Source organism: Bufo gargarizans, chromosome 4 (assembly GCF_014858855.1).
Source record: "Bufo gargarizans isolate SCDJY-AF-19 chromosome 4, ASM1485885v1, whole genome shotgun sequence".
NCBI lineage: Eukaryota > Metazoa > Chordata > Amphibia > Anura > Bufonidae > Bufo > Bufo gargarizans.
The window spans coordinates 246243089-246258518 of NC_058083.1; the positions used below are offsets into that span (position 1 = coordinate 246243089).

At 38.1% G+C, this 15430-nt stretch overlaps 1 protein-coding gene across 1 annotated transcript in view; it reads left to right on the forward strand.

The window, feature by feature from the left end:
• CD109 (CD109 molecule) overlaps window positions 1-15430 on the forward strand; it is a 307708-nt gene that overhangs the window by 255305 nt on the left and 36973 nt on the right. The window contains exons 27-30 of the mRNA XM_044289633.1: window positions 1705-1870; window positions 5223-5413; window positions 10149-10301; window positions 14484-14549. Coding sequence (XP_044145568.1) covers window positions 1705-1870; window positions 5223-5413; window positions 10149-10301; window positions 14484-14549 — 576 coding nt within the window. The remainder of the gene's footprint in view (window positions 1-1704; window positions 1871-5222; window positions 5414-10148; window positions 10302-14483; window positions 14550-15430) is intronic.

A 15430-nucleotide genomic window follows, 5' to 3' on the forward strand; every position in this document is an offset into this window, starting at 1 on the left:
TTCCAACTCACTGAATTTCGGGAAACTGACGACTGTACGTAAGGGCTTGAGTGGGTTTATTTTGTCCTCTTGGAATCTATCCTAATTTATATTTTTATTTTGACTTTTATTATTATTATTGAGACAGTTGTCATTGCTAATATTAGGTTAGGCAGTGTTAGTTTTAAATTGCAAATCCTTTCTACATTTACTAGACGTTATGTTGAGAGCTCTGTAGAGCATCGAATCCGGAGGGCCTCTACTTTTGAGGCGATTCCAGATAGTTTGAGATTCCCGTGTAAAAGCCACGTCCATACTACAGTTTCTACGCGCGCGAGTAACTTCACCTACTGGAATGGCCTTAATTGTATGTCCAGGGAGATGACTAGTGGCCTTCAGAATGGTATTGTCCGAAATTGGTTTGCGAAATGTTTCTTTAAAGATGTTGCAATCTGGTATGCCCCTTAGTTTCAGATCTAAAAAATTTACAGTTTGGGGGTCCACGAAATGTGTGAATTTAGGTTATTAACATAATCGATGAAGTCTGGTATGGCAGACACATCGGCGTCCCATATAATGAGCAAATCATCGATGTATCTGCCATACCAGACCACCGCCCCCACAAATGGGTTCCCAACAGAGAAGATACCACGTTCCTCCCAGTATGCCATTGTGATATTAGCAAGGGAAGGTGAATAGTTAGCCCCCATAGACACACTGTTTGTAGATAACATTTCTTATCATAGGAAAAATAATGATGGGTCATAAGAAAAAATGTGACCTCAGAAATATAATCTACAAACTCAGGCGTGTGTCTACTATATTTATGGAGATGGAATTCCAGGGCCCAAATAGCAACTTTATGTATTGGTTTAAGGTGTGATGGAAAAGAAGACCATGTGCGCACTATGCGGTTTTTGAATTACCATGGAATCAGTCCAACTATCCCCGAGATTGTGATCGTAGATGCTCTGGATTAAGTTTTATATTCAGTATACTTAACCTGGTGTGCACATGTGCTCTACCATAGTTTTTTATTTATTTTTTACTGTTTTCATGGATGTTGTCACTTGCATGTTGGGTTAGTTTGTTCCCCCTTTTTGCAGTCTTTCCCGCCCCCCCAACCCCGTTGTTTTATTGGAGGTGGAGGCTTATAAGAGCTGCACATATGGGACAAACAGAGTGATCATGATTAAGAACCGGGAGGTTTGAAACATGTTGATCTGATGGGAGGTGGAGGGAGGTGAAGTCCACTACGTTTTACCTAAAATGTGAATACTGGAATAAAGATGCAATAATGTATGCTCTACCCCGTGCTCGAGCTTTCTCTTGTTTTGCCTATGTGAAGAGCTGGGCTTGGCTTAATCCGTGCACAGAAGAATTGGGTGAGCTGGACTAATACATTTATTGTTTGGACAGTGGGTAAACACTCCCTATATTGTCATCTAAAACCACAATATCTTCTATTGTGTTTATAGGTAAAAGAGAACCCTATGCCATTGCAGTTTTAGTAGACTGTAAATTATGCATTTTCTATGCCATTGTTGGATTCCCAACAGAGAATGTCAGTCCAATGCACAGGAGAAATTCATTTAACCACTACTACAGTAAAATATGGAATCTAAAATTGTCTCAGTAATAATGAAAGCTCTGTGTGTGATTTGCAGTGAAATGGGATTTCTTTTATAGTGTTTGATTTAAAACAAATGTTTTTCACTCCTCCAGAATTCTTCTCAAATAACAGCTGCTGCAAATTACTTGGAGTCTCAAATGAATGAAGTCATCTCAGATAACTACACCCTCAGCCTTGTGACATATGCACTATCATTGGTTGGAAGAAATAAAGCTAAAGAGGGTCTGGACCTTCTGAACCGCCGGGCAGAGCACAATGGTAGCTTCATTTGTCTAAAAAAGTGAAAAAAGGAAACAAATCATCTTAAAGAAAATGTGTCATCAGAAAATTATCTATTGTCTAAATCACATTTTTATGTTTAACATATTTTTATAGAATTTTTGATGATGTTATTTTTCCTTTTCCATGTCAATATCTTGTCTTAAACAAAAAACATAAAATCCTGCAGTTTTTGCACTTGTCACTAAGCCTAATAATAGGCGTCTCTTGGTCTGTATGGATCACTTTACTGAATGTACCTGCTTATCTGTCATTCTAATCCTGCCTGTAGCGATATCACCTCTGTATAGATAAGACAGGATTCACCATTCACAATAGGCGATGGTCAAATCTTATCTACTCTTTCCTTGTATTATGACCTCTGCACAGGTCACAGAGCATGCCTACAAAACTCTCCCAGAGAAGTCAATGAGGTCTCCTCCTGATCATTGTGTCTAGGGCTGCTGTAAAGCCATTTTCTAATGCTTTGTAAATGCTGTTAAGAACAGCTCAGGCAAGCTGGCCTCCCCCATAATCATGTTCAGGAAATAGAATGAAAAATCTGTAATCAGAAAATAAAAAACTGATTAGAAAAAAATAAGGATGTGTGTTGCTGGTTTTCACTGGCAGTTAAATATTTGGTGACGCGTTTTCTTTAAATGTTAACAGTTTAACCCAGGATTTACAGTTTTAGTGTAAAGATATGTCACATGGCATAATACACTTGCTGTAAGCAGCCTCTGAAATCTGGTCATTTTTTTATGTTCTTGTGTTCATATTTTCTGGAAATAGGTTCTAAACACTAGCTCTGTGTTTTTTGGAGAGAATATTACTCCATTCCATTGACTTCAATGGGAACTGTACCATATGAAATGCTCCAAAGAAGTGACATGCCTCTTGCAATGTTTTTGAAAACAACTGCCATAAATTCCGTGCAGTGTGAACTGTGGTGTGTATTTCCCATTGAAAACAATGGGAAGCTATTTTCAAGTATTTTAGCGATAATATTTAAGTCCATATTATGAGCACTTTACATGCTGAAATATGTTGTGCATTTTGCCATGTGAATATCTCCTAATACTGTAATACTGTGATTCTTTTGATTATCATCTTAAAGGAGTATTCTGGCTATTTCAAGTGATCCCCTATCCACAGGATAGGAGATAACTATTAGGCCTCATACACATGACCGTATGTATTTTGCAGTCCGCAAAAAACGGATCCACCAAAAATACGGAAGACGTCCGTGTGCATTCCATATTTTGCGTAACGGAACAGCTGGCCTCTAATAGAACAGTCCTATCCTTGTCCGTAATGCGGACAATAATAGGACATGTTCTATTTTTTTGCGGAACGGAAAAACGGACATACGGAATAGTGATGAGCGAGAGGTGCCATATTCGATTTCGCGATAGATCGCGAATATTCGAGTGAATATTCGTGTTATATTCGTTGAAATCGAATATTCGTAATTATTTCATTTTTTCGCGAATAATATGCGATTATTTTAATCGCGTGTTGCGATTTTTCTAGTATAATAGTATAAGGCAATAGTATTTTACGAAATTTCGTACTATTGCTCTAACTTCGTCTTTTAGAATATTACGAATATTCTAAAAGACGAAGTTAGAGCAATATTACGAAATTTCGTAAAATACACATATATATTGTAATTTAGCTAATATAGTGCTATAATCATTTTTTTCTTTCATTTTTTTCCCTCTTCTGAACTTAAGCTTTGTAAAATATGTACACTGTTAAAAAAGTTAATATAGCAGTATATTAGCTAAATTACAATATATGTGTATTTTACGAAATTTCGTAATATTGCTCTAACTTCGTCTTTTAGAATATTCGTAATATTCTAAAAGACGAAGTTAGAGCAATAGTAGGAAATTTCGTAAAATACACATATATGGAATATAGCAGTGCGAAGCTGAAATTGCGATGCGATGAATATAACTCGAAATAATCGCATGGTGATTTCTACTTAGAACTGCTATAGTCCATATTCGGCGAATGTGGAATATAGCAGTACTATACTTCGAGTTATATTCATCGCATGGCGATTTCAACTGATGGACTATAGCAGTACTAAGTAGAAATCACCATGCGATTATTTCGTGTTATATTAATCGCATCGCAATTTCAGCTTCGCACTGCTATATTCCATATATGTGTATTTTACGAAATTTCCTACTATTGCTCTAACTCCGTCTTTTAGAATATTACGAATATTCTAAAAGACGAAGTTAGAGCAATATTACGAAATTTCGTAAAATACACATATATATTGTAATTTAGCTAATATACTGCTATATTAACTTTTTTTAACAGTGTACATATTTTACAAAACTTAAGTTCAGAAGAGGGAAAAAAAAATTGAGAAAAAAAAATGATTATAGCACTATATTAGCTAAATTACAATATATATGTGTATTTTACGAAATTTCGTAATATTGCTCTAACTTCGTCTTTTAGAATATTCGTAATATTCTAAAAGACGAAGTTATAGCAATAGTACGAAATTTCGTAAAATACACATATATGGAATATAGCAGTGCGAAGCTGAAATTGCGATGCGATTAATATAACACGAAATAATCGCATGGTGATTTCAATGTAATTCTCTAATCCGACAGTACATTCTAGTATATGGAGCGTCCCCATGGTGATGGGGACGCTCCATGAGCACGGCAACGGGCACTGTATGGAGCATTAAAAAAAAACAAAAAAAAACGAATATTCGATTTCGCGAATATATAGCACTATATTCTAAATATTCGCGAAATCTCGAAATCGCAATATTCGAGAAAAATATTCGCAATTCGAATATTCGCGCTCAACACTAATACGGAAATGGAATGCACACAGTGTAACTTCCATTTCTTTTGCGGACCCATTGAACTAAATGGTTCCGTATACGGTCCGCAAAAAAACCCAGAACGGACATGGAAGGAAAATACGTTCGTGTGCATGAGTCCTTAGGGAGAGGTCTGATCACTGGAACTCCCAGTGGTCATGAGAATGGAAACCTCATACCTGACAGGGACCCACTAAATTGAATGGATCTTTATAGGACTACCGGTGATTGCCAAGTACAAGAGCACAGCTGCTGCTCCATTCATTTTGGGAGGCCTTTGAATGGTACGGAACACCTTTTTTCTGTTGCATTCTGCACTAATCCAACTGATAAAAATCCTAACATGTATCACTTTTGTGCTAGGGTATCATAGGTCTTTACATATGGCGCAAAACAATGCATGGTATGGTGACATACTTGTTCCTAAAATAACTTTTGTAAAACATACAAAGCAGCTGAATTTTTATGGTAGATATTCTTTACCTGCAGGCAATGTAAGGTTCTGGAAGTCTAATATTCAGAGAGCCCCAGGCTGGTGGCAACCAAGTTCTGTTGATATAGAAGTTGCATCTTACGTCCTATTGTCACACATAATACAGAATCGTGTTTCTGAGGGAGTAGCAGTGATGAAATGGTTAAGCCAACAAAGAAACCACCTTGGAGGATATTCTTCTACCCAGGTTAGTTTACGTAAATTCTACTATGAAAACTCAGCCTATTTTATACTTATAGGAAACTAGTCACATTAAAAATTAATTCCAAGCTGCAGGCATCATGTTATAGAGCAAGAAAAGCTGAGCAGATTGCTGTATAATTTTCTGGGAACTTAGCCAGTATATACTTTTTAAATTGATTGTAATGTGTCCATTCTGGGCTTATAAGTCCAAGGGGTGGTTCTACTCAGCTATCTCTGTCTTCACACTAAAGGGAATGCTGTCAGTCACTGAGTAGGACCACCCCTCTCAATCCTAGACATAGAAAGAACCAAGGTTTAAGTCCTTCGTGACCAGCCTGTTTTGGACCTTAGCAACCAAGCAACTTTTTTCATTGTCATATTCAAAGAGTTATAATGTTTTTCTTTTTTTCCATTGACGTAGCTGCATAAGAGTTTGTATATAGTTCAGGTCATTACAAATGCAGTGATGCCAATTGTGTGTGTGTGTGGGGTATTTTTTTTATTCATTGAAAAGCATTTTTTTCATATAAAAAGGTGAATTTTCTTTTAACCTGGAGATCTTTTTTATATTTATTTTTTATAAAACTTCATTTAATTCTTACTTTGACCACTTATTAGTTCCACAAACAGTCTTTAACATGTGATTGTTTGATTGCTTACATAATACACTGTACTACTTATGTACTATAATGTATTATACTGTTAGTAGGAATACCTATTCATAATAGGCATACACAGAAGGCGTACCTGGGATTCTTCAATAGATCTCTGGCTCCCATGTGTAGACATCAGTACCCCACAATTGCATTTGTGGGGTGTCAGTGGGTCACAGAGAGAATACCTTCCCTTTGAAACCACTTAGGTGCCATTGTCGTTATTGACTGCCAGGACTAGTGGTTCCGCTAATCTGTGCCATTAGAGTAGGTGTACAACTGTCAAAAGAAAGCCCAACCCCTGCTCTGTGCAATGCTTAGACTAGCAGCAGCAAAACGGTGGTGGCTTGAGGCGCCTTAGTGACTGCCATAAAAAAAAGTATTGGTGGTCACTAAGGGTTAATCAAGTAAAATACAAGTTAGAAGGAATCTTTTCCCACAAAATGATATAGTAATTTGCTCAACATGTCCTGCACATTGGATGGGATTTTTAACATGATAGATTTCTTTTCATTTGTCAGATCTCATTGCAAACGTGCACTGCTTCCTAGTACTGAGTTATACCAATCTATGATCTGTACTATGTTTGCCTAATTACATAAAAATTGATTTCCAGGATTGTCATAAAAATCATAAGTTCCAGTCTTTTTATATGAGGTTTTATTTATTTTAAGTGTTTTATATACTTGAATAAGCATAGGAAATGAATATAAGTAGCTACACAACACCAATGTCCATTCCATAAAGGGATTGTGCCAAGATATCCAATTATCAGCTATTAACAGGGGACACATCTCATTGTGGGGGTGTAACCACTGGGTCGCTACCGAAAACAAGAACTGTCATCCCCTATTGTCTGTATGAATGAGTGGCAAGTTGTCACGGTAGGTGAGGGAAGAGAAGCAAACCAAATGCAACAAAATCAACAAAACACCAGGCTAGGCCCCAAAGCTAGGGATCAGGGAAAGGTCACCACCTGACAATCCATGAGCCTTTCCCTGACTGCTGAGAACATGAGCAAATCCTTCGGGTGGAAGTGCTCATGTGCTGGAACCTAAGCCTAGCTGAAACTGAAGCAAACCCTCAGCTAGGATGCTGGAGATAAGACAACTGGTTCCTAGCGCAAGGTGTCTTTCTGAGGCCTAGCAAGAACACACAACAAAAGGGAAGGAGTGGGACTTAGCTTAAGACGGACGGAGAGCAGGAGCTCCACCAAACACTAGCTGAGAACTCCAGAAGCAAATATAAACCGCAAGGGCTATAGTGAGAGGAGAGGTGGGTATAAATAGCACCACTAAATAGCTAATGAGCAGAACCTGTGGGGAGGTGGGATCCTGCCCAAAACCACAACAAAGAGAAAAGGAACAATCTGTCAGATTTACCTCTAAAATTTGGAACTTGGCTAGAAAAACGTGTGAACTTGGCTAGAAAGTAATTTCTGCTCATGCTATTGTTTTGAAACCAAAACATGCCCAATCTGTGGTGGATTTGTTGTGGATTTGCAGTTTTTTCCCTATTGACTTTTCTACAGAAAACCTTAAGCATTTAAAACTGCATGTAAAAACTGATGTTTGTTTCACAATTCCTACTTGCATTTTTATGTCTAGGTCCGTAGCAGTCTATTAAAAACTTTAACTGAAAAAACATTGACTATAGCGAAGGGAATAGGAATAAACGTGACTGTGACTCCTTCTCATTCCTCGTTACTTTGTTTATATTTTACATTAATGACCATATTAGTCATTAATAGGTCATATTCTCATAAGCTTTCGTATATTTATAGAACTCAGCTAGACTATATAAAACTTCAGATTCCACCCAGTGGTACGATTAAAGAAAAAAAAAGTACATAGCACAAAAATGAAATATGATGGGATTACAATTAAATAATTCACACTAAGCACAATTTATTTGATGGAAGAAATTCTGCTCTAGATAATAATTTAAAAAATATACATTCGTAGTCTAGCACTGCTATTTTTGTCCTTACGATAATAGAAATATGACATGCTATAAACATGCTAAAATATATATTCTGTGGTTCACCAGTTACTGTACATGGTAAACAAAATTCTGATAGTTAAGTGCTGTCTTATGACAACCATTCCTTTGCATATGCTCTATTGGGCATTTGGATGTAATAGAAGAGGGCACCCAAGTATGATCCAGAGTAGTAAGACACTAAAAGAGGTCTTAGTCTCTCCATTAGTATACAGTTGTCCATTAATCTGAATGACCACTATGTAATTAGAACCAGAAGTGTCTTCCCACAGTGATAACAGTTAAGGCTCTGTTCACATTTCTGTCAAGCAGATATGGATGACTGATCTGCACAAATGCTGGCTGTTGGCTGAACAAAAAAAAACTGTTGTATGCAATGGTTTTTGTTAGGCTGAAACCTGACATTTATGCTGGAAAGTGGCCGGATCACCTCTGGATCCCATTATAGTCAATGGGAATCAGTCGGTGATCAGTTGAATCTGGCAGTGCTGGATCCAGTGAATATCAGCAGGCTGCTCTCAGCCAGAACAGAAGGCATCCTTATTGTCTATGGTTAAAGAGATTGAAACTTTGGTGACCAATGATCACCAGGCCAGCTTCTAATTACAATGGAGTTGCCTCCACTAGAAAATCCTTTTTATTTACAGGCAAGGAAATTAATCAAATTAAAAGCTTTTTCTATCACCTGAAATTTGTCGTAACTAGAGGTGGGACGAATCCAATTTTTTTCAAATTCAAATCCAAAAAGGTTCTCGAATATATTGAATCTTTCAAATCTCGAATCCTACGAATCCTGTACATAAGAATTGTGTGAACGGTGTAAGAAACAAAGTGATCTGTGTATGACACACTATTATGGGGGATCTGTGGATGACACGGTTATGGGGGATCTGTGGATGGCGCTGTTATGGGAGGTATCTGTGGATGACACTGTTATGGGGGATCTGTGGATGACACTGTTATGGGAGATCTGTGGATGGCGCTGTTATGGGGGAATCTGTGGATGGCACTGTTATGGGGAGGGGGATCTGTGGATGGTGCTGTTATGGAGGGAGATCTGTGGATAGCACTGTTATAGGGAGGATGATCTGTGAATGACACTGTTATGGAGGGGATCTGTGGATCACCATGCTATGGGGGGATCTATGGATGACACTATATAGCATCTTATCCTATATGTGTCATCCACAGATCCCCCATAACAGCACCATCCACAGATCCCCCATAACAGCGCCATCCACAGATCCCCTTCCCCATAACAGCGCCATCCACAGATCCCCCTCCCCATAAGAGCACCATCCACAGATCCCCCCCATAACAGCGCCATCCACAGATCCCCCATAACAGCGCCATCCACAGATCCCCCCATAACATGCCATCCACAGATCCCCCATAACAGTGCCATCTACAGATTCCCCTCCCCATAACAGCCCCTGCCCAGCAGTTACTCTTACTTTAACTTTAAATCAGGTTCAGAGCATCTTTATTACCTTACAATGAAGCTCCAGTAACAGGCAGAGCGTGCAGCCGCGTAACGTTACTCACTCACATGACGCGCCACTTTATGAATGAAGCAGGCAGAGCAGTAAGTGACGCTATGCCGCCGCCCACTCTGCCTGTTACTGGAGCTTCATTGTAAGGTAATAAAGATGCGCTGATTTAAAGATAAACCGCCTGCTCCCGCTCGCATAGCAACGAATTGGCTGATTATTCGATAACGGGATTCGTCAACAATTCGAGTCCACGAATCCAGCAAGATTTGAGGGATTCGTGGATTCGATGGATTCGTTGGCCCACCTCTGGTCGTAACTATCAACTTTTCATAAACTCTTCATAATTCATTATCTAAATGCATTATTCAAAGAACATTTATCACCTAGGACTGACAGAGCCAGAGCTCTGTCAGTCCATGAAAGTGAATGGACTGTAGGATGACGTGTACTACCACTCCATTCAGATGAAGCACTTCAGGGATCCTCATTCTCAGGATCACTGTGGATAGGTGATAAAACTCCTTTAAGAGAATGGAAATAAATAATTGCTCAGTTGTAATACAGTAACGGTGATATTCAATATCTTTGACAGGATACTGTAGTAGCTCTGCAAGCAATGTCCTCCTTTGCATCTAAGTACTCTTATAGCAAACCGGCACTGGACATTTCAGTGGAAGGGGATCGGATGGATTCTCTAAGTTTCAGAATCAATTCTGAGAACTACATGGTGCTTCAAAGTAAACAGGTAACATTTTGTGCACCTATAATGAACTAAAAAAATGATTTTCAGCTCTCCTGACATGTCTGTTTTAGTAACTGCTTGCATTATCCATGAAATTACCATCATGTAGCATATTTTCTTATAAATTTACTTTGTACTATTCCTCTATTATTCCTCCTGAATACTTTTGAATAATTTGACAACTGGGTGTTTACATTCTCCTTGTTAAAGGGGTATGTCACTACAATCTGTAGTACTACACTGTAGTACTAAGAAAGGTATGTTTTTCATTCTGTTAGGCAGCACTGTGTAGCCTTGGCTTGGGTTACATATAGTTAGACTTGCTGACAGATTCCTTTTAACCACTTCACGACCGCCCATTGACTATAAACGTCCTATAGGCAGTTGTTTATCTCTGAATTGAGGTTCTGGAATGTCCATTCAGAGATCGCAGCTGCACGCTAATCGTGCAGCTGCCAAGGGAGGGGCCCGCTGTCAGTGACAGTAGGGCAACCCATAGAGAAGGCAGGGACCATTCTTGTGTGTCTCTGCCTTCTAGATTGCTGTATACGCTGTGCTCTCCCGTCCCGGCACGGTGGTCATGTGACCGCCGGGGCCAGGAGAGTGCAGGAGCTGTCGGGTCTTCCACAGACCTCGATATGCCCTGCACTGAGGCTGTACCGCGCTGTATTATGCTGTGCAGCCTCTCTGGGGGGTGTATTTCCCCTGTAACTGGGGCTACTATGTCAGCCCCAGTTACAGGAGGAATCAATAGTGAAAGAGAAAAAAAAAAGTGAAGTTAAATGTCCCCCAGAGGTCTTGTATGATCCTATGGGGATGCAAAGTGTAAAATAAAAAATAAAAATAATATAGTTTTTCTTTAAAAAAAGGCTTCACATGTAAAAAATAAATAAAAAATCCCCAATTAAGTAATTAAACAAAAATGTAAAAAAATATACAAAAATAAATAAAATAGACATATTTGGTATTGCCGTTCCGTCCGATAAACACCATTAAAAAAAACGGTGTAAAAAGAGCCATTTTTGTCACCTTAGATCACAAAAAGTGCAACATCAAGTGAACAAAAAGGAGTATGTACCACAAAATGGTACCAATAAAACCGTCACCTCATCCATTAAATCACAAAAAATAAATAAAAAAAATATGGCTCTCAGAACATGGAGACATTAAAACAAGCATAATTTTTTTGTTTCAAAAATGCTATTGTTGTGTTAAAGTGAGATAAATAAAAAAAAGTATACATATTAGGTATCGCCACGTCTATAACAACCAGCTCTATAAAAATATCACATGACCTAACCCCTCAGGTGAACACCGTAAAAAAATAAAAATAAAAACAGTGCCAAAAAAAGCCACCTTCTTGTCACCTTACATCGCAAAAATTGCAACACCAAGTGATTAAAAAGGCGTATACCCTCCAAAATAGTACCAATCAAACCATCACCTCATATTGCAAAAAATGAGACCCTAGCTAAGACAATCAGTCAAAAAAAATAAATGATATGACTTTCAAACAATGGAGACACTAAAATATAATATTTTTTGCTTCAAAACTTCTATTATTATGTAAAACTTATTGCCATGTTCGTAAACGATCTCCTCAGGTGATCGCTGTAAAGATAAATAAATATAAACTGTGCACAAAATAAAATAAAAAAATTGTCACCTTGTCCCATAAAGTGTAATAGTGAATGATCAAAAAATCATATGTACCCAAAAATGGTACTAAAAAAAACATCAACTCTTCCTGCAAAAAAACTAGCTCCTGCACAAGACCATCGACAGAAAAATAAAAAAAATATGGCGTTCAGAAAATGGAGACATAATACTTTTTTATGTAAAACTGAAACAAAGAAAGTAGACATATATGATATCATTAAAGAAAATAAACGGATAAGCAGGCACACTCTGATTTGGATCAGTCTATTAATTTATTTATATTTCAGGTGATTGTGAGGTCTTTTTGGTAAATAATGTATAATATGTAATATAGCAAAATATGAAAAATAGAACTAGTAAAATTATGGAAAAATAATTAGATATATGTCCTTTTTAATAGATAGTAAAAGTTTAAAATGTAAAAAATGTAGAAATAAGTGGGTCACCACAAGATAGTTGCCACCTGGTAGAGGGTAATTTATGCGTTAAATAAAAATGATGCTCTAATAAAAATTATGTGCTAATAAAAATGAAAAAGATTCTTCTTCTTCATAAAGTTTTTCATAAAGCAGTCTTTCATAAAACAGTAGCCACTGGCCGGAGAATAAATAGAGGGTAAATAGTGTGCTTTTATACTTATATCTCCATGTATAGGGTAGTCTTTCATAAGGTGATGTTTGCTGGATAGGAGGTAAATGGTAAATAATGCGCCTTTATATACTTATGTCTCCTTTTATATAATCATTGCTGCTAGGTAGAGGATAAATGGTGTGCTTTGTAAATATGTGTCACTGTCTGTTCAGTCGACTTTCATAAAACAGCAGGCATGTGCATATTCAGTTACAGTTCGGAACTTCAAAATATGTGACAAAATGTATTGTTGTATTCCTTATGCCGAGCTGTGGGAGAAAGGGATGCTCTGTGCCTGAGTGCGGCGTCCCGCACTGTCTCTAGCTACAGAGGTCACTTACCCTTCACCCGGCGCTGTTGTGTTCGGTCCTCCGGTAGTGGTCGGCTGTCCCAGGGAGGCTATCTCAAATCCAGTTCAGTTACCAGGAGTCGGCGGCCTGTCTCGTGTTGCCTAGGACATATATCTAATTCTTTTTCCATAATTTTACTAGTTCTATTATACATTATTTACCAAAAAGACCTCACAATCACCTAAAATATAAATAAATTAATAGACTGACCCAAATCAGAGTGTGCCTGCTTATCCATTTATTTTCTTTACTTTTATGCTTCTGACTGGGTGAGTCAGGTCTAGCAGTTTTGCACCTCTATCATTTGCCTGAATAGTAGAGCCGTCTATTCCACTTTTTCCTCTTTATATATGATATCATTGCCTCTTTTACAACCTGCTCTATAAAAAAAGCCCATGATCTACCCTGTCAGAGAAATGTTGTAAAAAATAAAAAATAAAAACTGCACCAAAACAGCAATTTTTTGGGTTACCTTACCTCACAAAAAACATAATACAGAGCAATTAAAAATCATATGTACCCCAAAATAGTACCAATAAAACTTGCACCTTATCCCCTAGTTTCCAAAATGGGGTCACTTTTTGGGAGTTTCTACTGTAAGGGTGCATCAAATGGGACATGGCATCTAAAAACCAGTCAAGCAAAATCTGCCTTCCAAAAACCATATGATCCTTTTCTTCTGCGCCCTGCCGTGCGCACTTACATCAGTTTACAACCACATGTGTTTCTGTAAACCGCAGAATCATGGTAATAAATATTAAGTTTTGTTTGGCTGTTAACCCTCGATGTGTTAAAGAAAAAATGGATTACAATGGAAAATCTGCCAAATGTAAAATTTGTAAATTTGATCTCCATTTTCCTTGAATTCTTGTGGAACACCTAAAGGGTTAATAAAGTTAGTAAAATCAGTTTTGAGCAACTTGAGGGGTGTAGTTTCTACAATGGGGTCATTTATGGGGGCTTTCCACTAAGTAAGCCCCACAATGTGACTTCAGACCTGAACTGGTCCTTAAAAAAAGTTGACTTTGGAAATTTTCATAAACATTTCCAAAATTGCTTCTAATGTCCTAAAAAAATAAAATTACATTGCCAAAATGATACCCACATAAAGAAGATATATGGGGAATGTTAATTAATGAATATTTTATGAGGCATCAATGTCTTAAAAGCAGAAAGATTAACATTTAGAAAACAGTGATTTTTCAAATTTTCATTAACTTTTGGATTTTTTTAATAAAAAGGTAAAGCATATTGACTCAAATTAACCATTAACATGAAGTACAATGTGTAACGAGAACACAATCTCTGAATAGCTTGGATAAGTAAAAGTGTTTCAAAGGTATTACTACATAAAGTGACATGTCAGATTTGCAAAATTAGGCCTGGTCAGGAAGGGGGTAAATGACCCGGTCTGGAAGTGGTTAAACCTTTTGATTAACTCTTTCAATATCACATATCTTATATTTTCTGTATGAATAGTATTAGTTGCGTGATATACATGCCGTTATTGAAATAGGCTGATAATAACAGATATTTTACATTACAGATTGCTGTTGGGAAAGATATTAATATCACAATCCATGCGGAAGGAGTTGGATTTGCCATATTGCAGGTAAATTGTCCTCACATAAATACTGTAACATTGGATTCATTATCCCATGTGTATGTATTATTCTGTCTGTTAGCCTACCTGCACACAGTGCAGATCAATCGGTTTTCCCTGCATATTTTCAAGTGCAAAAAATGCAAAGGAATATAGTACCTGTAAAATGAATGAGATTTCTTTATTACTGCGAAAAGTGACCTGCTGTGAGCATCTTGAAATGCAGAGGCAAAAATCACATCAAAATCTGCAACAATATCCACAAGTGACATATGTGGATTTAGTGTGAAAATGCTGAGAGACCTGCAGGAAATTATTTAATAACCCACACCTATGTGCTTGTACCCTTACAGTACAGGTTGCTTTAGGGGAATTTTCAACTTGTGCAGGCTGTGGTTATTGGTGACATCTGTGGTTGGCATAGGCTGTACTGGGGCATCTGCTGTAGGCTGTAGTTGTTGCTGGCACAGGCTGCACTGGGGCATCTGCTGCGGGCTGTAATTGTGGCTGACATTTGCTGGACTGAGGCATCTGCTGCAGGCTGTAATTGTGGCTGGCATAGGCTGTACTGGGGCATCTGCTGCAGGGTGTAATTGTGGCTGGCATAGGGTGTACTGCAGCATCTGCTGCAGGGTGTAAGTGTGGCTGGCATAGGCTGTACCAGGGCATCTGCTGCAGGGAGTAATTGTGGCTGGCATAGGCTGTACTGGGGCATCTGCTGCAGGGTGTAATTGTGGCTGACATAGGCTGTACTTGGGCATATTCTGCAGGCTGTAATTGTGACTGGCATAGGCTGCACTGGGGCATCTGCTGCAGGCTGTAATTGTGCCTGGCATAGGCAGCACTAGGGCATCTACTGCAGGCTGTAATTGTGGCTGACATAGGCTGTA